General features: G+C 39.1%; 1 protein-coding gene across 1 annotated transcript in view; it reads left to right on the top strand.

Moving 5' to 3' along the window:
- The window catches only part of Adgre1 (adhesion G protein-coupled receptor E1), a 117,600-nt gene extending 91,935 nt beyond the window's left edge, over positions 1-25,665 (top strand). The window contains exons 18-22 of the mRNA XM_021186488.3: positions 5,040-5,106; positions 18,255-18,346; positions 20,915-21,083; positions 23,280-23,384; positions 25,277-25,665. Coding sequence (XP_021042147.3) covers positions 5,040-5,106; positions 18,255-18,346; positions 20,915-21,083; positions 23,280-23,384; positions 25,277-25,282 — 439 coding nt within the window. The 3' untranslated portion in view covers positions 25,283-25,665. The remainder of the gene's footprint in view (positions 1-5,039; positions 5,107-18,254; positions 18,347-20,914; positions 21,084-23,279; positions 23,385-25,276) is intronic.
- Positions 25,666-25,891: the final 226 nt, after the last annotated feature.

The following is a 25,891-nucleotide window of genomic DNA, read 5'->3' as shown; positions in this document are numbered from 1 at the left end:
TTGGGTCCTTTCAGCAAAATCTTGCTAGTGTATGCAATGGTGTCAGCGTTTAGAAGCTGATTATGGGATGGATCCCTGGATACATCAGTCTCTAAATGGTCCATCCTTTCATCACAGCTACGAACTTTGTCTCTGTAACTCCTTCCCTGGGTGTTTTGTTCCCAATTCTAAGAAGGTGCACAGTGTCCACACTTTGGTCTTCATTCTTCTTGAGTTTCATGCGTTTAGCAAATTGTATCTTATATCTTGGGTATCCTAAGTTTTGGGCTAATATCCACTTATCAGTGAATACATATTGTGTGAGTTCTTTTGTGATTGTGTTACTTCACTCAAGATGATGCCCTCCAGGTCCATCCATTTGGCTAGGAATTTCATAAATTCATTCTTTTTAATAGCTGAGTAGTACTCCATTGTGTAAATGTACCATAATTTCTGTATCCATTCCTCTGTTGAGGGACATCTGGGTTCTTTCCAGCTTCTGGCTATTATAAATAGGGCTGCTATGAACATAGTGGAGCATGTGTCCTTTTTACCGGTTGGGACATCTTCTGGATATATGCCCAGGAGAGGTATTGCTGGATCCTCCGGTAGTACTATGTCCAATTTTCTGAGGAACCGCCAGACTGATTTCCAGAGTGGTTGTACAAGCTTGCAATCCCACCAACAATGGAGAAGTGTTCCTCTTTCTCCACATCCTCGCCAGCATCTGCTGTCACCTGAATTTTTGATCTTAGCCATTCTGACTGGTGTGAGGTGGAATCTCAGGGTTGTTTTGATTTGCATTTCCCTGATGATTAAGGATGTTGAACATTTTTTCAGGTGCTTCTCTGCCATTCGGTATTCCTCAGGTGAGAATTCTTTGTTCAGTTCTGAGCCCCATTTTTTAATGGGGTTATTTGACTTTCTGGAGTCCACCTTCTTGAGTCTTTATATATATATTGGATATTAGTCCCTTATCTGATTTAGGATAGGTAAAGATCCTTTCCCAATCTGTTGGTGGTTTTTTTGTCTTATTGATGGTGTCTTTAGCCTTGCAGAAGCTTTGTAGTTTCATGAGGTCCCACTTGTCAATTCTCGATCTTACAGCACAAGCCATTACTGTTCTATTCAGGAATTTTTCCCCTGTGCCCATATCTTCAAGGCTTTTCCCCACTTTCTCCTCTATAAGTTTCAGTGTCTCTGGTTTTATGTGAAGTTCCTTGATCCACTTAGACTTGACCTTAGTACAAAAAGATAGGAATGGATCGATTCACATTCTTCTACATGTTAACAACCAGTTGTGCCAGCACCATTTGTTGAAAATGCTGTCTTTCTTCCACTGGATGTTTTTAGCTCCCTTATCGAAGATCAAGTGACCGTAGGTGTGTGGGTTCATTTCTGGGTCTTCAATTCTATTCCATTGGTCTATTTGTCCGTCACTATACCAGTACCATGCAGTTTTTATCACAATTGCTCTGTAGTAAAGCTTTCGGTCCGGCATGGTGATTCCACCAGAGGTTCTTTTATCCTTGAGAAGAGTTTTTGCTATCCTAGGTTTTTTGTTATTCCAGATGAATTTGCAGATTGCACTTTCTAATTCGTTGAAGAATTGATTTGGAATTTTGATGGGGATTGCATTGAATCTGTAGATTGCTTTTGGCAAGATAGCCATTTTTACAATGTTGATCCTGCCAATCCATGAGCATGGGAGATCTTTCCATCTTCTGAGATCTTCTATAATTTCTTTCTTCAGAGACTTGAAGTTTTTATTATACAGATCTTTCACTTCCTTAGTTAGAGTCACGCCAAGATATTTTATATTATTTGTGACTATTGAGAAGGGTGTTGTTTCCCTAATTTCTTTCTCAGCCTGTTTATTCTTTGTGTAGAGAAAGGCCATTGATTTGTTTGAGTTAATTTTATATCCAGCTACTTCACCGAAGCTGTTTATCAGGTTTAGGAGTTCTCTGGTGAAATTTTTAGGGTCACTTATATATACTATCATATCATCTGCAAAAAGTGATATTTTGACTTCATCTTTTCCAATTTGTATCCCTTTGATCTCCTTTTGTTGTCGAATTGCTCTGGCTAGGACTTCAAGTACAATGTTGAATAAGTATGGAGAGAGTGGACAGCCTTGTCTAGTCCCTGATTTTAGAGGGATTGCTTCAAGCTTCTCACCATTTACTTTGATGTTGGCTACTGGTTTGCTGTATATTGCTTTTATCATGTTTAGGTATGGGCCTTGAATTCCTGATCTTTCCAAGACTTTTATCATGAATGGGTGTTGGATTTTGTCAAATGCTTTTTCCGCATCTAACGAGATGATCTTGTGGTTTTTGTCTTTGAGTTTGTTTATATACTGGATTATGTTGATGGATTTCGGTATATTGAACCATCCTTGCATCCCTGGGATGAAACCTACTTGGTCAGGATGGATGATTGTTTTGATGTGTTCTTGGATTCGGTTAGCAAGAACTTTATTGAGGATTTTTGCATCAATATTCATAAGGGATATTGGTCTGAAGTTTTCTATCTTTGTTGGGTGTTGGTTTCTTTTATGTTTGTTTTTGTATGTGGCTTTATGTCCTGTGGTTCTCTCCTTTTGGCTTTGTTGTGAGATGCTTACTATCTTGTCTTTTTTTTTTTTTTTGATGTAGGTACCTTTGTTGTGTTGTAGTTTTATTTCTAGGATCCTCTGTAGGAGTTGCTTGGTAGATAGATACTGTTTGAATTTGGTTTTGTCCTGGAATATTTTGGTTTCTCCATCAATGTTGATTGCAATTTTTGCTGGGTATAGTAATCTGGGCGGGTATTTGTGGTCTTTTAAAGTCTGTATGACCTCTGACCAGGCTCTTCTGGCTTTTAGTGTCTCTGTTGAGAAGTCTGGTGTAATTCTGATAGGTCTACCTTTGTATGTAACTTGGCCCCTTTCCCTTTCAGCTTATATTCTTTCTTTGTTCTGAGCAGTTAGTGTTTGATTATTATGTGATGAGTGGATTTTCTTTTCTGGTCCCTTTTATTTGGTGTTCTGTAAGCTTCTTGTACCTTTATGACCATCTCTTTATGTTGGGAAAGTTTTCTTCTGATTGTGTTGAAGATGTTTTCAGGTCCTTTGAGCTTTGAATCTTTGTTCTTTTCTATTCCAATCATTCTTAGATTTGGTCTTTCCATTGTGTCCTACATTTCCTGGATGCTTTGAATTAGGAGTATTTTGTATTTTGAATTTTCTTTGACAGTTGTGTTAATCTCTTTTATGGTATCTTCTACACCCCAGATTCCCTCTTCTATCTCTTCTATTCTGTTGGTGATACTTACATCTGTAATCCCTGACTCCTTTCCCAGGATTTTCATTTCCTGGTTTGCCTCAACTTGTGTTTTCTTAATTGTTTCTACTTCTATTTTTAGGCGTTGGACCACTTTATGCAATTCCTTCACTTGCTTGATAGTATTTTCCTGTATTTTTAAAAAGGGATTTATGTGTTTCCTTGTTAAGTGTTTCTATCTATTTACCTGTGTTTTCCTGTATTTCTTTCAGTGAGTTATTTAAGCAGAAAGTCCTCTTTAAAGGACTCTATTATCTTCATGAGCTAGGATTTTAGGTCAGCTTCCTGATTTTCAGGTGTGTTGATGTATTCAGGGCTTGTTGTGGTGGAAAAATGGATTCTGATGATGCCCATGTATATTTCCTTCTGTGGCTCTGCACCTTCTCGGGTAGGACAATAGAGCTGGGCCTGGTAGTGTGGGCAAAGGAGACCCAGCCCTGAGGACATAAGAACAGGAGAACTGCCTCTGTCCCTTGCCAGATGCTGTACTCTGGTGAATTGGTCTCACCCCTCACCTGGGCAGTGCTGGAATGTTGCCTAGGTGGTGTGAGCATGGGAGAGCCACCAACTCAGCTACCACCCAGGTTGTGATCCAGGGCTTTGAGTTGTCCAACCCCAACATCTGCCCCATCTATGAAATGCTGGAGTGCATGAAGGGACTGGTCTTCCAGAACCAAAGCTACATGATCTCCAAAATACAGGGTAGCTTCAGAATATCTGAGAAGAGTCCAGTTGTAATCCAGTATTGATAGTGTAGCAGAAGCCAGAGGCCTCAAAACAGACCAATGACTCACTACAATGAATATTTGCACAAAAGGCTGTTTGGGCAAAAGATTATACTGTGTGACACACTGAAGCAGCTTCCATGACAAGGTCTTTTAAGTATTTATTTATTTATTTATTTATTTGCTTGTTTTCTTTTTTGGGGGGTTGTAAGGGTGGAAGATGAATATAGTGAGATGGGGAGATGAGGGTGATTGAGGTTCATGATCTGAAATTCACAAGGAATCAACAAAAAGTGAAAAAAAAAAGAGACCAGCTCAACAAAAGGTAAATCATTCCTAGTATCAGAAACCTAACCAACTACAGGGCTAATGAAGTCATAGATCTTGGAAGACAGCTAATAACCCAAATTTTACTAAATTAGCATAATTTCTAACCACATTCTAACTATTTGTCCTTATATTCAAAATTAAACATAGTCTTTACTCTTCAAGGGAACTTCTCTTTGCATCAGAGACCACCAAAACCAAACCAAGACAAGACAAGACAAAACAAAACAAAACAACAAAACCAAGCTATAATTAAACTGCAGAGTTGTGGGGCCCTATCCCAACTGATAGAGCTACAAAACACACCTTCACCTAAGGCTCACGAAATACTAAGGAAGAAAGAGTAGAAAGATTGTAGGACCCTGAGTATATTCTTTAGTCAAGGATGATGAATAATGAGTTCTTACTGGAGGGGATGTTGGAGTTGAGGTTTGAATGACACAGTGTACTAGTGGAGGATTACATGGAGGTAGAAAGTACTGTGAAAATTATGAACTGATCATTACTCTGGTCTCATGAATATTTGTCTAGAGTCCATCTTGGCTCACATCACACTGGCAACCAACTCCCCTCCCCACAATCGGCATTTTTGAATGAATGTCATTCTGCGGTATTGAGGATGCACAACTGCAAGGCCATGTCCTGAGACAAATGCACTTCCCTCCTGTGTTTTCCTCTACAGCTGCTGGTTGAATACAGAGACGGGGTTTATCTGGAGTTTCCTGGGGCCGGTCTGCATGATCATCACGGTAGGGAAAACATTTCTTCAAGAACATTTTGGTGATCTCTCTTTGGTCAAGTTAGAAAGTGTCATCACACTGTGAAGCTTGATAATCTCAAATCTCTTTCTTGTGTTTCTTGGTTCTTGAGGTTTCTAAGTTAGGATGTAACTCAATTGGAATGTGATTTCTCTGTTAATTTTTATTGATGCTCAAGTGCAAAATATGTATAAGGATGAAACTGACAGGTGTAACTGGGCTTTTCCACTCACACCTGAGTTCTGGAAATTTTTCTTATTCATGTTTTGAATTTAATGGGAAATAGATTTGTCTGTAGAAAGAATCTCTTGTGTACTGTATGGAAGCATCACCTGTCAATAAAAAGGTGATGGCTTATTGCCGAGGAAGAATATAATATGGGAGTCTTGTAGGGAGATAGGAATTCTTGGATAGGTCAGGCATGGGGAGAGATTTGCCCTGAACTCTTAGGAGGCAGACACATGAAACTGAGGAAAGATAAGCAACCACGTGGCAGAACTTAGACTAGACTAAACGGGATAATTGAGTTACAAACTAGCAGGAACCAGCCAAAACTTGCCTAGGCATTTATTCATATGCAATAAGTCTCATAGCTATAATTTCCAGAACTCAGGTGTGAGTGGAAAAGCCCACAGTTACACCTGTCAGTTTCTTCCAGGTCTAGATGTTGACTGGAAGAGAAAGAAAAAAATGACTATGTTTAGTATGTGCACGTAGAGAGACATCTGTCAGTCTGAGGCTAATTTGGTCTAGATAACAAATTAAGTTTTAGATCAGCTAGGCTACATTACTATGTAGAAAGATCTTGTATACAAAAGAAAAGAAGGATGTAAAGGAAGGTAGAAAAGGAAGAAACAGAGGAGATATGGTCACGATTAGAAGAGAGATGAGAAATTCTGAGAAATAAGCAGAAGCCAAGTGACATTTGAAGATACCGGGCACTGTTTTGGCTTTATTTCTATTGCTGCAATAAGAAGGGATTTATTTCAGTTTACAGGCCTATCCTGTCTAGTTTTACATCAAATTGACACAAGCTAGAGTTATCTAAAAAGAGGAAACATCAATTGAGAAAATGCTTCCTTAAGATCCAGCTGTAGGGCATTTTCTTAATTCATGATTAATGGGGGAGGGCTACTGTGTGTGGTGTCATCCCTGGTCTGGAAGTCCTGGGTTCTATAAGAAAGCAGGCTGGGCAAGCCATGGGGAGCAAGCCAGTAAGTAATCAACACTCCTCCATGGCCTCTGCATTCATTATCTCTGGCATCCAGGTCCTTGCCCTGTTTGAGGTCCTGTCCTGACTTCCTTCAATGATGAACAGTGATATGGAAGTATAAGCCAAATAAACCATTTACGTCTTAACTTGATTTTTGGTCATGGTGTTTCATAGCAGCAATAGAAATCATAATAAAGACAAGGTCATAGTCCATCACTGAAGGAAGTCAGGGTAGGAATATAAGCAGGAACTTGAAGCATGAACCCATGATGCAATATTGATTTCTGGCCCAGGCAAGGACTCCTGCTTACTCCTGCTTAGGTTTGTTATGCATCCAAGGACTACTTGCTGTAGGAACAGTACCTCCCACCCCGGTATGGGACTTCCAACATCAGTTAGCAATCAAGACAGTACTCCACAGGCATGCTGACAGGCCAGTCTGATTTGTGCAACCCCTCAATTGAGACTATGTCCTCCGGTGACTGAAGGTGGTGTCATGTTGATAGTCAATCCCTACTATGGCAAACCCTATTTCTTTTTTCTTCTTTTTGGTTTTAGAGCTTTATTGTAGGAGAGGGGGAGAGGGAGAGAGGGAGAGGGAGAGGGAGAGGAAGAGGGGGAGGGGGAGGGGGAGGGGGAGAGGGAGAGGGAAGAAGGCCAACAAAACCTATTTGCTACTTGCCTTCAATCCAGTCCCCACCCCAGTCAGGTGATGTTTCTGCTAGATGCCACTCATAATGCTGTATTTGCTAGTGCCATTTGTAGCTTATTCTAGATCATGGGAAGACCTTCCATGCTTCTGGATTGGCAAGAATTAGTATTGTAAAAATGTCTATGTTTTATTACCAAAAGTAATCTACATATTTAGTGAAATTTCCATTAAAATCATTCAGAGACCCATAAAAAACAATCCAAGAATTTACATGGAAGTACAAAAGGTCACAAATAATCAAATCAGTCCTGAGAAGTATGAACACAACTGAACTTGTCACCATAACTTACCTCAAATTATACTTCAGAGCTAAAGTGAAAAAGACAGCCAAATATTGGCATAAAAGAAGACAATAGAGGAACCAGAATAAACTAACCAGTTCTCACCTAATTTTTGACAAAAGTATCAAATTTATATAGTAGAAAAAAGGGGGCCAGTCTTAGTGTTAGCTATGAGCTCAGTTTTGAATGATGTAGCATTCTTGGACTTGCTAGAGGATATGTTAATCCAGGGAGTATTGATGTTTTATAGATTATTGGGGGTTTGCAGGTATGTCATTGTGTCTTAAGAGTGCTCTATAGTAAACAGTATAGATTTTTATCATCTTAGCTCTGGAGACCTGAAACCTAATATGATGGATCAACCTAATAGGATGGATCTACTCTGTGATTTTCTTCTTTCTTTTTTCCTTCTCTCTTTCTTACTGCTCTTTCCTTTAACTGTCTATAATCACGATCTCTTGTCCCTGCCCCTTTTCTTAAGTAAGATCCAATGCTTAGACCGAAAAATTACTTGTTTTCTTCTCTTTGCCAGGATTTTTGATCACTACTTCATCTACAATGCAATCCTAGATTTATGTGGTGGTCTTCTTCCTTTATATGGAACCAAAACCATTCCCTTTATTTAAAGAAAGATCATTATCCCAGGGATTCAGACACCTTTAGGAGTGTACAACATGTAGTCTGTGGGCTGCATATGCTTCAGGATATCTATGAGTGAAGCACAATAAAATTATGGGTGACAACTTTGCATTACAATGTCAGTTGGTCAGACATCCTTGATGATTTTCATATTATGGCTCTATATTGTGGTGTATTTGTGAATCTGCTGTTTTTTATGATATTAAAAAATTAGTTGTGAATCTGTCTTTTGACAGTTGGTAGTGACTAGTTTTGAGAATGATATTCCTTAAAGCCAAAATTGACTCTGACATACTTCTGTTCATTATCATTGTCCCTCCCCTTCATGCATTCCTCAAAAATTCTCTATTCAATGATGACACCTTTATAAGTCCATGGTTTCTCTCATGTCCTCAAGATTATCTTCTTAGTTAGGGTTACTATTGTTGGATGAAACATCACCACCAAAAGCACCTTAAGGGGGAAAGGATTTATTTCACTCACAATTCTATATAAGATTTCATTATCAAAATCAGTGAGGGCAAGAACTCAAGCAGATATAGAGGCCATGGAGGAGTGTTCCTTTATAGCTTGCTCTTCATGGCTTGTTCAGTCTGCTTTCTTATGGCACCCAGGACAATTTGGCCAGTGGTGGCCTCATCCACAATGAGCCAGGCCCTCACCCATCAATCACTAATTAAGAAAACGCTCTAAAGGTTTGTCTACAGCCTGATCTTATGGAGGCATTTTCTCAGGAGGCTCCCTTCTCTCAGATGACTCTAGCTTGTGTCAAGTTGACACAAACCAGCCAGTACAATGTGTGTCATCTCTTAAACCTGACTGGCTGCTGGTGGTATGGCCTTTCCTGGGGAAATGTGAATAAATTTCTACTTACCTCAGATATGGCACCAAAGTAGTGATTCTACTACAGTTCAGTTTGGCAGATCAATGAACTTACTGGGATTACACACAGGAGCATGGGTTGGTGAAACCCTGAGCATAGATGGTTTGAAGGCAGCTGAAAAAAGCTGGGGGCATGAATGTTTCAGGAATAATCAGCTGAGGGACATGACAAGCTGGGATACAATTCATGAAAGGGTTCCCAGACATTCTTCCATGGATCAGGCATTTAACAGGTCAGAGAATCTCCCTTCCCAGGAGTCATTACCATTTCTATAACCTATGGAGGGGTCTTGCAAATCTTATAAGTTTAAGGAGATTCCTGAGACTTGTGAGTTATTTCCTGAGTCTTGACTGCAGGACAGATTGTTTTAGCTTGGAGATTGTTACAAAGCATTATTCTTCTCCACCTAGCTCTGTTACATCTTCTAGTGTCCCCCTTAGGGATTGCCTGCATGCTTACTTGTCTACCTGTATCAAAGGATTTTCTTCTCCCATGCAATTCCAGCCCTGTCATCGAGGGTGGTTTTGGAAAACAGAGAATGTGATTAAGATAATTAGCACAATGTCTGACATTGTGTGTATTGTTCCTCAATACATACTAGGTTTGAGAAATAATGGGGATAAAATAATAATGAACAAATACCACCAGGAGAGAGCTGGTCTCCCAGGAGTTCAGACAAGCCTATAAGTGCAGGTAAGACCACCAATTGCTGCTCAGAGGTACCCACCTGGAACCCTCAGGACACAGGATGTGAGGAGCAGCCTAGACAGGAGCCTTCTTGTTTTCATCTGCATCCAGAGCCGACCTTGTGCCACAGAGCTACATACACAAATACCTCTAGGAGAGTGCTGGTCTTCTAGGAGAACAGACAAACTTGTGAGTGCAGGTAAGACTACCACATCTCTTCAAATTCCTGGCCCAAGAGGGATGGTCCTAGAGCCATCAGGACACATGAACTAAGGATCAGCTGGGTACAGGATCCTTCTGGTTTCTGTCTGCACCACAGATCTGACCCTATACCACAGTTCTCCATACCTAAATTCCTCCTGGAGAGAAGCAGTCCAAGGAGTACTGACACATAGGCTTGCAGGAGGGACAAGCCACAGTCAGAGACAGCAAGGCCAGCTAACACCAGAGATAAACAGATGGCAAAAGGCAAGGGCAAGAACATAAGCAACAGAAGCCAAGTCTACGTGGCATCATCAAAACTCAGTCCTCCCACCACAGCAAGCCCTGGTTTCCCCAACACACGAGAAAAGCAAGGCTCTGATTTAAAGTCACATCTCATGATGATAATAGAGGACTTTCAGAAGGACATAAATAACTCCCTTAAAGAAATACAAGAGAACACAGATAAACAGGTAGAAGACCTTAAAGAGAAAACACAAAAATTCCTTAAGGAATTACAGGAAAACACAACCAAACAGGTGAAGGAACTGAACAAAACCATCCAGAATCTAAAAACGGAAATAGAAACAATAAAGAAATCACAAAGGGAGACAACCCTGGAGATAGAAAACCTAGGAAAGAGATCAGAAGTTATAGATGCAAGCATCACCAACAGAATATAAGAGTTAGAAGAAAGAATATCAGGTGCAGAACATGACATAGAAAACATTGACACAACAGCTAAAGAAAATGCAAAATGCAAAAAGCCCCTAATCCAAAACATCCAGGAAGTCCAGGACACAAAGAGAAGACCAAGCCTAAGGATAATAGGTATGGAAGAGAGTGAAGATTCCCAACACAAAGGGCCAGTAGATATCTTCAGCAAAATTATAGAAGAAAACTTCCCTAACTTAAAGAAAGCGATGCCCATGAACATACAAGAAGCATAGAGAACTCCAAATAGACTGAATCAGAAAAAATTCCTCCCATCAAATAATAGTCAAACCACCGAATGCACAAAACAAAGAAAGAATATTAAAAGCAGTAAGGGAAAAAGGTCAAGTAACATATAAACGCAGACCTATCAGAATTACACCAGATTTCTCACCAGAGACTATGAAAGTTAGAAGATCCTGGGTAGATGTCATACAGACCCTAAGAGAACACAAATGCCAGCACAGACTACTATACCCAGCAAAACTCTTAATTACTGTACATGGAGAAAACAAGATATTCCATGACAAAACCAAATTTATATAATATCTTTACACAAATCCAGTCCTACAAAGGATAATAGTTGGAAAACACCAGCACAAGGAGGGAAACTATACCCTAGAAATGACATAAAGTAATCTTTTTCAACAAACCCAAAAGGAGATAACCACACAAACATAAAAATAACATAAAAAATAACAGGAAGCAACGATCACTACTCCTTAATATATCGTAACATCAATGGATTTAATTCCCCAATGAAAAGAGAAAGACTAACAGACTGGATATGTAAATAGGACACAGCATTTTGCTGCATATAAGAAAAGAATCTCAGTGTTAAAGACAAACAATACCTCAGAGTAAAAGGCCTGGAAAACAATTTTCCAAGCAATGGTCTCAAGAAACAAGCTAGAATAGCCATTATAATAGCGAATAAAATCGACTTTTAACTGAAAGTCATCAAAAAAGATAAGGAAGGACAGTTCACACACATCAAAGGAAAAATCTACCAAGAACTCTCAATTCTGAACATCTATGCTCCAAATGCAAGGGCACCCACATTCGTAAAAGAAACTTTACTAAATCTCAAAGCACACATTGCACCTCACACAATAATAGTGGGAGACTTCAACATGCCACTCTTATCAATGGATAGATTATGGAAACACAGACTAAACAGAGAAGCTAACATTATTTATGAACCAAATGGATTTAACAGATATCTATAGAACATTTCACTCTAAATCAAAAGAATATACCTTCTTCTCAGCACCTCATGGTACCTTTCCAAAATTGACCATATAATCTGTCACAAAACAGACCTCAACAGATATAAGAAGACTGAAATAATCCCATGCATCCTATCAAATCACTATGGATCAAGGCTGGTCTTCAGTAGCAATAAAAACACAGAAATCCCACATAAATATAGAAGCTGAACAACACTCTACTCAATGATAATTTGGTCAAGGAAGAAGTAAAGAAAGAAATCAAAGACTTTTTAGAATTTAATGAAAATGAAGGTACAACTTACCCAAACTTATGGGACAAAATGAAAGCAGTGCTAAGAGGAAAACTCATAGCTCTGAGTGCCTCCAAAATCAGGAAGTGGGGAGAGCATACACTAGCAGCTTGACAGCACACCTGAAAGCTTTAGAACAAAAAGAAGAAAATACAACCAAGAGGAGTAGACAGGAGGAAATAATAAACTCAGGGCCAAAATCAACCAAGCAGAAACAAAAAGAACTACACAAAGAATCAACAAAACCAGGAATTGGTTCTTTGAGAAAATCAACAAGATCAATAAACCCTTAGCCAGAGTAACCAGAGGGCTAAATTAATAAAATCAGAGATGAAAAGGGAGACATAACAATGGAAACTGAGGAAATTAAAAAAAAAAATCAGATCCTACTACAAAAGCCTATACTCAACCAAATTGGAAAATGTGAATGAAATGGACAATTTTCTAGACAGATACCAGGTGCCAAAGTTAAATCAGGATCAGCTAAACTATCTAGAGTCCCACACTCCTAAAGAAATAGAAGCAGTCATTAAAAGTCTCCCAACCAAAAAAAGCCCAGGACCAGATGAGTTTAGTGCAGAATTCTTTCAGACCTTTAAGGAAGACCTTCAAACTATTCCACAAAAGAGAAACAGAAAGAACACTACCCAATTACTCTGATACAAAAAGCACACCAAGACCCAACAAAGAAAGAGAAGTTCAGACCAATTTCATTTATGAATATTGATGGGAAAATAATCAAATTCTTGCCAACTGAATTCAAGAACACCTCAAAATGATCACTCACCACAATCAAGTAGAGTTCATCTCAGGGTTGCCAGGATATTTCAATAGACAGAAATCCATCAATGTAAACTATTTCATTAAAAAAAACTCAAAGAAAAAAACCACATGATAATTTCATTGGATGCTGAAAAAACATTTGACAAAATTCAACATCCCTTCATGTTAAAAGTCTTGGAAAGGTCAGGAATTCAAGGCCTATACCTAAGCATAGTAAAAGCAATATACAGCAAACCAGTTGCCACCATCAACTAAATGGAGAGAACCTTGAAGCAATCCCACTAAAATCAGGGACTAGACAAGGCTACCTACTGTCTCCCTTTTGAAGGTCTAGCTAGAGCAATTAGACAACAAAAGTAGGTCAAAGGGATACAAACTGCAAAGAATAAAGTCAAAATATCACTATTTGCAGATAGTATACTTAAGCAACCCCAAAAATTCCACCAGAGAACTCCTAAAGCTGATAAACAACTTCAGCAAGGTGGCCAGATACAACATTAACTCAAACAAATCAGTAGCCTTCCAATCCCCAAAGGATAAACAAGCTGAGAAAGAAAAGAGGGAAACTAAACCCTTCACAATAGTTACAAACAATATATAGTATCTTTGTGTGAATTTAACCAAACAGATGAAAGATCTGTATGATAAGAACTTCAAGTCTGTGAAGAAAGAAATCAAAGAAGACCTCAGATGATGGAAAGATCTCCCTTGCTCGTGGATTGGCAGGATTAATATTGTAAAACTGGCCATCTTGTCTAGTGCAATCCCAGTCAACATTCCAACTCAATTCTTTATAGTGTTAGAAAGAGCAATTCTCAAATTCATCTGGAATAAAAAAAAACCCAGGGTAGTGAAAACTATTCTCAACAATAAAAGAACTTCTGGGGGAATCAGCATCCTGGACCTCAAGGTGTACTACAGAGTAATAGTGATAAAAACTGCATGGTATTGGTACAGTGACAGGTAGATCTATGGAATGGAATTAAAGATCCTAAAATGAACCCACACACCTACAGTCACTTGATCTTTGACAAAGGAGCTAAAACCATCCAGTGGAAAAAAGATAGCATTTTCAACAAATGGTGCTGATTCAACTGGAGGTCAACATGTAGCAGAATGCAAATTGATCCATTCTTATCTCCCTGTACAAACCTCTAGTCCAAGTGGATCAAAGTCCTTCATATAAAACCAGATACACTGAATCTAATAGAAGAGAAAGTGGGGAAACCTCTGGAACACATGAGTACAGGGAAAAATTCCTGAGCATAACACCAATGGCTTATGATCTAAGATCAAGAATTGACAAATGAGACCTCATAAAATTGCAAAGCTTCTGTAAGTCAAAGGGCACTGTCAATAGGACAAAACTGGAACTAACACATTGGGCAAAGATCTTTTCTAATTGTACATCTGATAGAGAGCTACTATCCAATATATACAAAAAACTTAAGAACGTAGACTCCAGACATCCAAATATGAATAAATGGGGAACACTGCTAAACAAGAATTCTCAACTGAGGAAATATGAAAAGCTCAGAAACACCTAAAGGAATGTTCAACATCCTTGGTCATCAGGGAAATGCAGATCAAGACAACCCTGAGATTCCACCTCACACCAGTCAGAATTGCTAAGATCAAAAACTCAGGTGATAGCAGATGCTATCGAGGATATGGAGAAAGAGGAATGCTCCTCCATTGCTGGTGGGATTGCAAGCTGTTATAACCACTCTTGTAATCAGTCTTAGAAAATTGGGCATAGTACTGCCTGAGAATCCATCTATACCACTTCTGGGCATATACCCAGAAGATGTTCCAACATGTAATAAGGACACATGCTCCACCATGTTCATAGAAGCCATATGAATAATAGCCAGAAGCCATAGTTAACCTAGATGTCCCTCAACAGATGAAGGGATACAGAAAATGTGGTATATTTACACAGTGGAGTACTACTCAGCCATTAAAAACGACTTCATGAAATTTGTAGGCAAATGGATGAAACTTGAGAATATTATCTTGAGTGAGATGACTCAGTCATAAAGGAACAAACATGGTATGCACTCACTGATAAGTGGATATTAGCCCAAAAGTTCAGAATACCCAAGATTCCATTCACAGACCATATGAAAATTAAGAAGAAGGAAGACCAAAATGTAGATTCTTCAGTGCTTTTTAGAAGGGTGAACAAAATACTCAGAGGAGCAAATAAGGAGATAAAAAAAAAAAAAAAACAACTCTGGAGCAGAGACAGAAGGAAAGGCCATCCAGAGAGTGCTCCACTTGGGGATCCATCCAATATACAGCCACCAATACTGGATGTTACTGTGGATGCCAGCAAGTGCTTGCTGACATGAGCCTGATATAGGTGACTCCTGAGAGGTTGTGCTAGAGCCTGACAAATACAGAAGAGGAAGCTTGCATCCAACTATTGGACTGAGCTTGGGGGTCCCCAATTGAGGAGATGGAGAAGGGACTGAGGGTGTTTGCGGCCCCATGGAGGGAGCAACAATGTCAATAGGCTAGATGCTCGCCCAGGCACTCCTGGGGACTGGACCACCAACCAAAGAATACACATGGAGTCACTTATGGTGCTGGCCACATATGTGGCAGAAGGTGGACTTGTTGGACATCAGTGGGGGGAGAGGCTCTCGGTCCTAAGGGTGTTCAGTGCCCCAGTGTAGGGTAATGCTGGGGCTGTAGAATTGGAGTTGGTGGGTGGGGGAGAACCCTCATAGAGTCAGGTGGAGGAGGGATGCAATAGGGGGTTTCCTAAGGGGAGACCTGGAAAGGGGAAAATATTTGAAATGTATATAATGAAAATACCCAAGTGGGGGGGGGTAAGAAAACAAAGTAATGAAATGTGTAGCAGACGATAGCCTAGTTGGCCATCAATGGGAAGAGAGACCCTTGGTCTTGTGAAGGTTCTATGCCCCAGTATAGGGGAATGCCAGGACTGGAAGCAGGAGTGGGTGGGTTGGTGAGCAGGGGAAGGGGGGAGGGGAGAGGTGACAGGGGATTTTTGGAGGGGAAATTAGGAAATTAGGAAAATAAATTTGAAATGTAAATGAAGAAAATATGTAATAAAAATAAAATTAAAACAACAACAACAAAAACAAACAACCCCCCCAAAAAAACCCCCCAAAACCAAAACAACAACAACAAAAAAGAATAAACTCATAGACTTAGCTTTGCTCTACCTGCAGACCCTGGGAATCCTTTTGTGTGGTTTTATATTCCTGCATATAACAATAGAAGCATTTTCACTTCTGGCTTAATATTTCTGTGTAAATAAATAGAATCATTTCCAAAAAAAATTAAAATATTTTTATATTTTACGTATCTTTTCTGTGTGGTGGGATTCAATTCCAGTCAGGAAGTAATTGTTCACTTCCAAAATATTCATGTCACTATTGCCCTAGGAGGCATAGCTTGCCTGGCAGGTTAGCATTTTATTAATTTTACACAGGGTCCAGAGAGGTTAGACTGTTGATGGCCATTCTCTCCTGTCCAGCACAGAGGCTTCCAGAACTATGAATGTTAGCCAGCATGGAGGAAATGGAAATGTTTATTTCACTTACTTCCAAATTTTCAACACAATTTTTCCTCCTGAAAATCTTAGTTGCCAGGAGAAAAAAAATACCCTTCCACCATACATTGGCTTTCCACTGGGGCAATTTTGCCTTTCAGGGGACTGATGCGAAAAAAAAAATATTTTTTTGTTGTTGTTCTCATAACAAAGAAGGAGGGTAACACTGGCATCTAATGCACAGCGTCCAAGAAGTTGTTCCACAAACGACCAGAAGAAAGCACTGTTTGTCGCACATTGGGGGTGATATGATCCCAGATGTCAATATTACCAACATGGAAAACCTAGGTTCTTGGTTTATGTGAATCCGATTGTCTTAGTTTCCTTCCCTGTTGCTGTCATAAAGTGCACTGTTGATCTCTCCCATTCATAGCACTCCTGGATTGTTTGTTATTCTTTGTGTAGAGCTGAAGCCTCATGGTGTTTCCTTTTTCCACTTCGACATGTCCATTGCTACTGTTTTTGTCCAGCCTATGTTTCTTCAGTCATGTTGAGACTTCCTGTGTGTAACTACTGATGTTGTTAGGAAATATAATCTCACAGCAAAATCCCTCATAGTCCATGTCCTAGAATATTTTTGTTCCCTCTTCCACAAATTTCCCCAAACCTTAAGTATAGGAATTATATTTCTAAGAAAGAGCGTATCAATTGGTTATCCAGTACCAAGTGGTCATCCCTGAAAATCAAGCACAGCAAGAACAGCGAGGTGGCAGAGCCACCCATAGAGCGTCCAAGCACCACCTCTAGCTCAGTGGAAGTTGCCTCGGCTTCCATGGCCTTTGCCTCCAGGGCTGCAGGGACAGCCACCTCCCGCAGCGCCTTGTAGTGGTCTGGAGCTGGTGGGGCGGAGGCCTGCTGCGCACCTGCAGAGACTAAGCAGGTTGCATTTAGGAATATAGATGTATATAATAACGATGGAAAAAGAGGCCATGGATATCAAAGAAAGCAAGGAGGAGTATATTGGAGGGTTTGGAAGAAGGACAAGAAAGGGAAAAATGAGTATAATTATAATCTAATCTCCCTCTCCTCCCAGTATCCTGACCAAAGCAATGTAAGGAAGAAAGCTTATGTGGCTCACAGTCCAAGGTATATCCAATCACTGTGAGAAGTCAAGACTAAAAGAACTCAAAGCGGTCCATCATATTACATTCAAGAGCAATGATCAATGAATTTATGCACTGTGCTCAGCTCACTGTCCCACTCTCTTAAGACTCTGTTTAGGGTCTGGTACCACCCACAATGCCTGGGTCTTTCTACTAATCAAGGTCATCCCCCACATGAATACTCAGACTAACCCTAAATTAGACAGTCCCTTACTGGTGTTCCTGGAGGCTTGCCTTCTAGGTGTTGACAATTAATACCAATCATCACACCACTATGAGAAGGCTGAGGGAACACCTTTGAAGAGAAGGAACCATCTGTTCTGTGTCATAGTCTATGGTATCAACATTGGTTTCAGTTCTTACTGAAATGACGGGAAACAGCTGGTGGAAATAAAAATATTTACATGCAAACAACAAAGAACAATTTGTTGCAAGGTAGCTACAGTATAATAGCAGAGGTATGCATTTTCATCACTTACAGTGTATACTCAGAAGCAGGCAGGGAGTGTCAGTGATTAAGAATGCTTTGAATGCTGTGGCATGAATTTGCATGTTGGGAAACTACAACTGGGGTGTCTTATGGGGGCCATCAGTGCTGATTCTGGCTTTCTGCTGTCCACCCTAAATTGGAAGAAGAGGCATCAGCTGTGTAACTGTTGGCTGTTTCAAGTCCAGGCTATTCAGACTTGACAAATCTAGGATTGCAACCTGGCATCCTCCATCCAGGATAGGTTACTAGAGGCCATATTTTAATGTGTAGATGGTCATGGTCAGTCTATGTATCTTGTCTATACACCCTCTGCTTATCCTTGCAGATCAACTCTGTCCTCCTTGCCTGGACACTGTGGGTTCTGAGGCAGAAGCTCTGCAGTGTCAGCTCAGAAGTCTCTAAACTCAAGGACACGAGGTACAGTCTCTTTCTCACCTTTACTCATTCCTTTCCTTCTTCTGACAAAGCTTTACCACTCTCTCAGCTTTCTCTATATATCATGTTCACATGTAGGTGTGTACATGCCATGACACACATGCAGAGGTCAGAGGAATCCTAGGGTATTGGTTTCTACTCTCATGTCTCCTCCTCCCATCTCACCTCAGGAGCATTGGCATTACAGATGTTCATGTTATACACACATGGTTTATGTGGGTTCTCGGGACTTAAACTCAGGTCTTCACATTTGTGCATTAAGCACTTCAACTGTTGAGCTACCTGCCAGTCTGATCACTTTTTGAACATTCATTGCAGAGACATGATGAGGCTTGCATAGAATAGAAGAGTCCAGACATCAGACTTCCCACTCCATCGATGTCCTTTATGACCTGTATGACATTATGTTGCTTATAGGACCTCTACACAGCTCACTTTCTTTATTTGTAGAAAGGGGATATTAGTATGGCTCACTTTAGGTAGCTAATAATGTACTACTATAATTTCTGGGAACACTGAGCCTTTTATGGATCACAAATATTGATATATTCAGTGTGAGCACCCACACACAAACATGGACAAACATGCATAAGGCACATACACAAACAGACATATGTACATATACATGCACACATATAAACATGGATATACATATGCATGGACACATATGCACACACACAAACAGGAACATATATGCACATGCACACATATGCTCATGGACATAAGCATACATGGACATGTATGAACACACATGAACTCACATACATACCTACAAATGCACACATACATATTGACACATACAAACACAGATATATGCACACATACATGCACACAATACATACACATGTCCACCCCACATGCTCAAGTACACATACATGCAAACACAACATGCACATACACATTCACATTCACACTCATGTACAAACCCAACCACTCACATGTTCACACACAATGTACATCCATACATGAAATCATAAATACACATCCATTCACAGACATGCAGGTGTGCATACATACACACATACACATGCACACATACATTCACATCACACATGTACACACACACACCATACTCATATGCATGCACAAAAGATAAATATGCACATACAACACAAAAACATATAAGAAGGCTCATAATATTTTAAAATGTTTGTCTATTTTGAAACAGATTTCCCTCTGTAGGACAAGCAGGTCTGAAATCCATGATTCTTCAGTGCTATGATTATTCAGTGTGCCATATGGCCTGGCTTAGAATCCCTTTCTGTGGCTGGGGAGTCATACAGGACAATGTGATGCATAGAGAGGGTGAGGGTCTCATACATGTGATAAAATTAGTGATTGAATAAATCATTCACTAACTGGCTCCAAGCCTGGACATTGACTGTTGTTACTCACTTAATTCTTTTCTTCTTCTTCTTCCTCCTCTTCCTCCTCTTCCTCTTCCTCCTCCTCCTCCTCTTCCTCTTCCTTCTCCCTCTCCTTTTCCTCATACTTCTCATACTCCTCCTTCTCCATCATTATAACAAATGAATATTATTATTAATTATTTAAAAAATAGCCTTACATTGCCTATCTGTTTCTGTCTTTTCCTCTCTCTTAGTTTATTTTTGATACCCAAATAAATTTAACCATGCAACAGCTTGCCTTTGTCTGAATTTTTATTTATTTATTATGAAGTTTATAGGATTTATGCATATTCTTTCAGCTACAACTGCCTCACTCCTTATTATGCTAATATAATATTCCACTGAATGACCATGCTACATTTTCTTTATCCTACGTCTATGTTTTTATTCTATAGTGTGTCCACTAACTGGTTTTAACCAAATCTGATCTAGTCTATATTTATCTATACTTATTCTATTCATTTATATTTTTATGAATATTAATTGTCTTCCATAGGAAGGGGGAGAGAGAATGATTGCTTTGCCTGCATACTGTTTCTTTTCATGTATGTGTCTATTTCATTTTTAAGATAATAAAAATGACTAAGAACTATATAGTAGTGATGGTTGCATGATGTGTGAGTGTATTTAAAGCCACCGATCACATTTTTTTGTACTTAATGTGATGAATTTGCCTCAGTGAAAGGATCTCTCAGCATTTTGTAACCATGGGTTTACCACTTACATGAGATCTAAGTGTCTGTACATGAGCCTTTTTAGCCATTCATTGCTAAACCAAAAATTTATTCAACACACACATCCACACATCTTTGAATACATGTGTATTTGTGGACAACAGCATTTTAATTGACTATAGGACTTGAGACAGCAAATTTTTCTTTGAGATTTTGGGTTTATTTTTATTTTTACAAGTTTAAAATTTGCTTTTGAAATACATAACTTAAAATTTGCTATGTCAGCCATTTCCAAGAATACAAGAGTATTGGTGTTGTAGTAAACAAGAGCAGTGTCCAAGAGACAGCAAGTTTTTCTCTGTCTTTATCATCCATGTGATGTCATCTTCAGACAGTGCCAGGTCTCCATGGAGACCATACCAGCTCTCAAGACAATTCAATTATTCAATTTTGTAAACATTATCTTCTAGGTTGCTGACCTTCAAGGCCATTGCCCAGATTTTCATCTTGGGCTGCTCCTGGGTGCTGGGCATTTTCCAGATTGGCCCCTTGGCAAGCATCATGGCATACCTGTTCACCATTATCAACAGTCTGCAGGGGGCTTTCATCTTCCTCATTCACTGTCTGCTCAACCGCCAGGTATGCAGATGTTTCTTACTTGCATCAGCTTCTCTGAATAAAACTACTTACTGCGTGTGCTTGTAGCAGACCAACTCCCATATATAGGACTGGTGTGTGTGTGTGTGTGTGCTTTGTATGTTGTATGCATTTGTGAGTATATGTGTTTTTTGTGTTATGAGTTATATGTGTGGATTCATACCTGTGCTCTTGGCTAGACACAGACATTGGAAATATTTCTCTATCATGTTCTCCCATATCTCTAGTATTTTATTTAAATAAAATTGTTGTGCATATGTGTGTAATCTCTTTGTGGAGCAGTTTGACTGAGAAACAGCCAAACTGCATTCCCCACTTCTCCTCTTGGGCCTTCTGTATGTCTATAGTCTGTGGTCTGTAGCCTATTTGGCTAGCATGTGGTGTTTGTTAGATCTGTCTGAATTGCCTGTGTGTGTTATCTATCTGTTGTGCCACTGTCTAATAAAGGGATTACCCTATGTTTATTGAATAGCACAGAAAACACAGCATAGAAAAGGGGCAAGAAATTATTTTCAGAAAAATTTGACAGAGTTTTACCAGGGAAGAAATCACTTTACTGGTCATAGCTGACCCAGAAGAACACCTTAAATTGCTGCAGATCTTATCAATCTGTTTCCATATGTTGCTTTCTACATTTATGAGACATGTGTTTTGTTTCAGGTTGCCTTCAACTTGTTCGTTGCTCTCAGCAAATGATCATCCCCTCCCACACCCCACATACATTGTGCTGGGCCAGAGATATAGGAGGGCATATAATGAAATGGCTTAGATTAAAAAAAACTTATAACCTGAATAATTGAAGGAATAGTAAGATTGATTACATTGTTCTCTTAAAAAGAGGTTAGACTAGACACACTGAGCACATGCAGGATAGAAAGTTGAACACATTAATCTTAGATTATTTCAAGGTATATTATTAACTTGGTAGCAATGTTTAGAAAAAGTTCAGTGTCTTTGAAGGTAGATGTTATTTTCAGAAGAATGTATTACCTCTTCTATGCACATGAGTATAGTGCATGTAGAGGCTAGAAGAGAGTGCTGGATCCCCTAGAGCTGAAGTTGTGGGTGTTTGTGAGCCTCCTCCTGACATGTCTTTTTTTGTTTGTTTTTGTTTTTGTTTTTTTTTTTTTTTGTTTTTCGAGACAGGGTTTCTCTGTGTAGCCCTGGCTGTCCTGGCACTCACTTTGTAGACCAGGCTGGCCTCGAACTCAGAAATCCGCCTGCCTCTGCCTCCCGAGAAATCCGCCTGCCTCTGCCTCCTGAGTGCTGGGATTAAAGGCGTGCACCACCACTCCCGGCCTGACATGTCTTTAGAACTGAAGTTGGGTCCTTCACATGAGTAAGGCAGACTCTTAAGGCACCAACTCTTCTCTCTATCTCTTCCATTCTGTATTTTGAGAGAGGATCTTTCACTGAGCTTGAAGTGTAAATTGATCTATACTGATCGGCCATCAAGTCTCAGAAAGTGTTCTCCTATGTCCACCTCCCTAGAATTGAGATTTCTGCTGTGTGCAGCCATGTTGGTACCCACCAAACCCACCACCAAATTTTCCTTATTCTTGAGAATTTAGTACATACACACAATGAAATATGATCATACCTACTCCCATTCCTCTCCACCAGATTTTACATATTCCTCTTAACATGGTACCCAACCAATGTCATGTTTCATGACTTAAAAACCATACTAAGTCTAGTCAGTATTTTCCATATATGATTGAATGTGGAGCTATCCATTGGAGCATATCCCCAGAAATGAACAATTATTTCTCTGTCAGAAACTATTAACTTCCAATAATTCCTCAGTAAGTGGTGGAGACTAGAAGACTTCTAAACAACACATGCAAGAATTTGGTTGGCTTGATCTTGTGCAGGTACCAACAGCTACCATGAGTTCATGAGTTTGATGACATGTCATGTCCAGGAGGAAGCACTTCACAGTATCCCTTATCTCTTCTAGCTCTTACATTTTTCTATCTTTTTTTCTATAATGTTCCTTGACCCTTTGTATGTTGGTTGATGTAGGTCTTGTTTAGGGCTAAGCACCATATTGATTTTTTTTTTTAAAAACGTGGGTGCTGGAGATCCAAACTTAAGAACTCATATTATATACCAAACTTAGTGACTGGGCCATTTCCAAGCCTGGTTTACTTTGCTTTCATTTGTCTCCCCCTCCAGGTACGGGATGAATATAAGAAACTACTCACCAGGAAGACTGACCTTAGCTCCCATTCCCAGACTTCTGGGATTTTACTGTCATCTATGCCATCCACTTCCAAGATGGTAAGGGACTGTAAATTTCCTACTGGTGCTGATTAGAAGAGGCACATAAGCTCAACAAAACCGAAGAATACCTTCTGTCAGTACTGCTGACTGCTAAGTGTGCTCACTGTGGGGATTGTAGGATGAGGATATTGGGGCCAGGATCTCAGGGTTTGCATCCTACATTTAACACTTTTTTTTTAAAACTAGGCAACCTAAATAGGGTGACATCCACAGATGCAAAGAGAATACATATGCTAAGAATTTTATCCTAGTCAATGATCAATGAGGATCTCAGAGAGTTGTTATTACTGGTTCAAAGAATATGACAATTTACATCCCCAAGTTCTGTGACCAGCTTAGTTGTTAAGTCACAGGTGAGTGGATTAGGCTAAGAAGGTGTCTTAGCTACTTTTTTTTGTTGCCAGAACCCAATACCCAACAAAAGCAACAGAAGAAGGAAGGGTTTATTTTGTCACAGTTCAATGGTATATTCCATTATGGTGAAGAGATCAGTATCAGGAGCATGGGGCAGCTGGTCACATGGCATCCACAATCAGGAAGCAGCGAAATGAGTGCTAATGCTTGGCTCACTTTCTCCTTTTTATTTGATCTTGTCTCCTAACTATTGGAATGATACTACAACAAAAAAAGTGGGTCTTCACATTTCAGTTAACGCAATGTAGATGATCACTCGTAGGCATGACCAGAGGCTTCTAAGTGATTCCAGAATCTTTCAAGTTGACAGTAAATATTAACCATGAGAGATGAGGTTTTATTTTGCCATAAACAAAAGAAATAAAATTTCAGAAACATGGTTAGAACTTGAAATCATTGTGTTAAGTGAAATAACCTAGACACAGAAGTTTAAATATCACATATTGTCTGTCATATGTAAAATTCATGTTAATAAGTGACATGAAATAGAAGTGTAGCCATTTGGGAGGGGAAAAAGGATCAATAAGAATAGAATTGAATAGAGGATAACACGATAAATATTATCAATGTACATGCATAAAACCACTACAGAGAAACACATCATTTTGTTCAATATACTAGTAAATAAAAAACAAATAACATATACATGTTTATATATATTCTGTGATTATTATATATTATATTATATATTACATAATATACATATAATATTTATTTAATTTAGTCAATGATTTTGTATCAAATTTTACTTTAACATAACTTCATGCTGTGACCTCATTATTCACTTAGTGCATACCAAATACTTGGTCAACTGGGTCTGTCTTAATTTCAGTTCCTTTGACTATACCTTGACAAAAGCAACTTAGTAGAAAAAGAGTTTATTTTATCTCAAAGTTACAGAAAACAATTCATCATCAGGGAAGTCACTACAGTAAGATATTGACAGAATTGCCCACATTACATTCACACTCGGCAGCAGAGACCAACAAATTAAAGCATGTACTCAGTGCTCAGCACACTGCCCATTGTTACATAGTTCAGAATCATATTTCTAGGAATTGGTGCCACCCATGGTGGGTGGGTATTTCTATATCAGTCAGTAAAATAAAGATAAATCTATTGGTCAGCCTGGTCTGATAATCCCAAACTGAGACTCTCAGGTGATTCCAGATTGTGTCTAGTTGACAGTTACAATTAATCATTACATTTGTTATATTCTTTGTTTCTGTACCCCTGATAAATGGACCATGATCCAGAAAATCACCTCGCCCAAAGATGCTCACACAAGTAACTAGTTAAATTCAGTGAATCACAAAGAAGGACAATTGTGTTTAGCATTTCAATGTTTATGCTTATAGCCTGTTTCTATATTGATATCCATGTACATGTGAGACAATTGTCCCCACAGATAGGACTGGATAATTCTTAGATCAATTTTGCTTCTAACTGAGGTCATTCTCTTTTGTCTTTTTCAGGGTTAACATCCTTTCTTGCTTTTAAATATATTATGGAACAATGTCTGAAGATTGTAAGTGCTTTAAGGAGCATACTTTTAATAACTATCTAGCTTATGGAAATTTAGGATATCATGAGTTGATGGCAGTTTTGTTTTTATCTCAAAACATGGATAGATGGAACCAAACTCCAGGAGTTTCATGCACCAAGGAGGAATACAGGATACTTAGCCGAATAAGTTTTTCTTTTGTTCCTTACAAGTATAAAGCTCCACATGTTTTGAAAAGAGCATGTCCTATTTCAATGGTACAAGAGATTACCATTTTTGTGTCTCCTATGCACTTTCTTGTGGTGTTCCAGAAATTCTCATTTAATACCTATCAAGCAGTGAACACAGATTAACTCTTAATAAATTATTTGTTCTCTCTCTGAATGTCTTATTTATCTTTTATTTATTCATTTACAATTTTAGACATGTATGCATTGGTTATATCCACCCCAATTTTCCCACTTCCCGGAAAAAAAATCTTCACATTCTATTTCTCTTGTAAATCAGTGGGCCCACTTATTGCTTCTGAATGCTGGGATATGAACTGATTTTGTGAATGTTGCAGCTTGATCATGTGCAGAAATGA

The sequence above is a fragment of the Mus caroli genome, unplaced genomic scaffold, assembly GCF_978045245.1.
Source record: "Mus caroli unplaced genomic scaffold, Mus_caroli_1 scaffold_18, whole genome shotgun sequence".
NCBI classification, from domain to species: Eukaryota; Metazoa; Chordata; class Mammalia; order Rodentia; family Muridae; genus Mus; species Mus caroli.
This window is presented reverse-complemented; position numbering and strand designations above follow the sequence as displayed.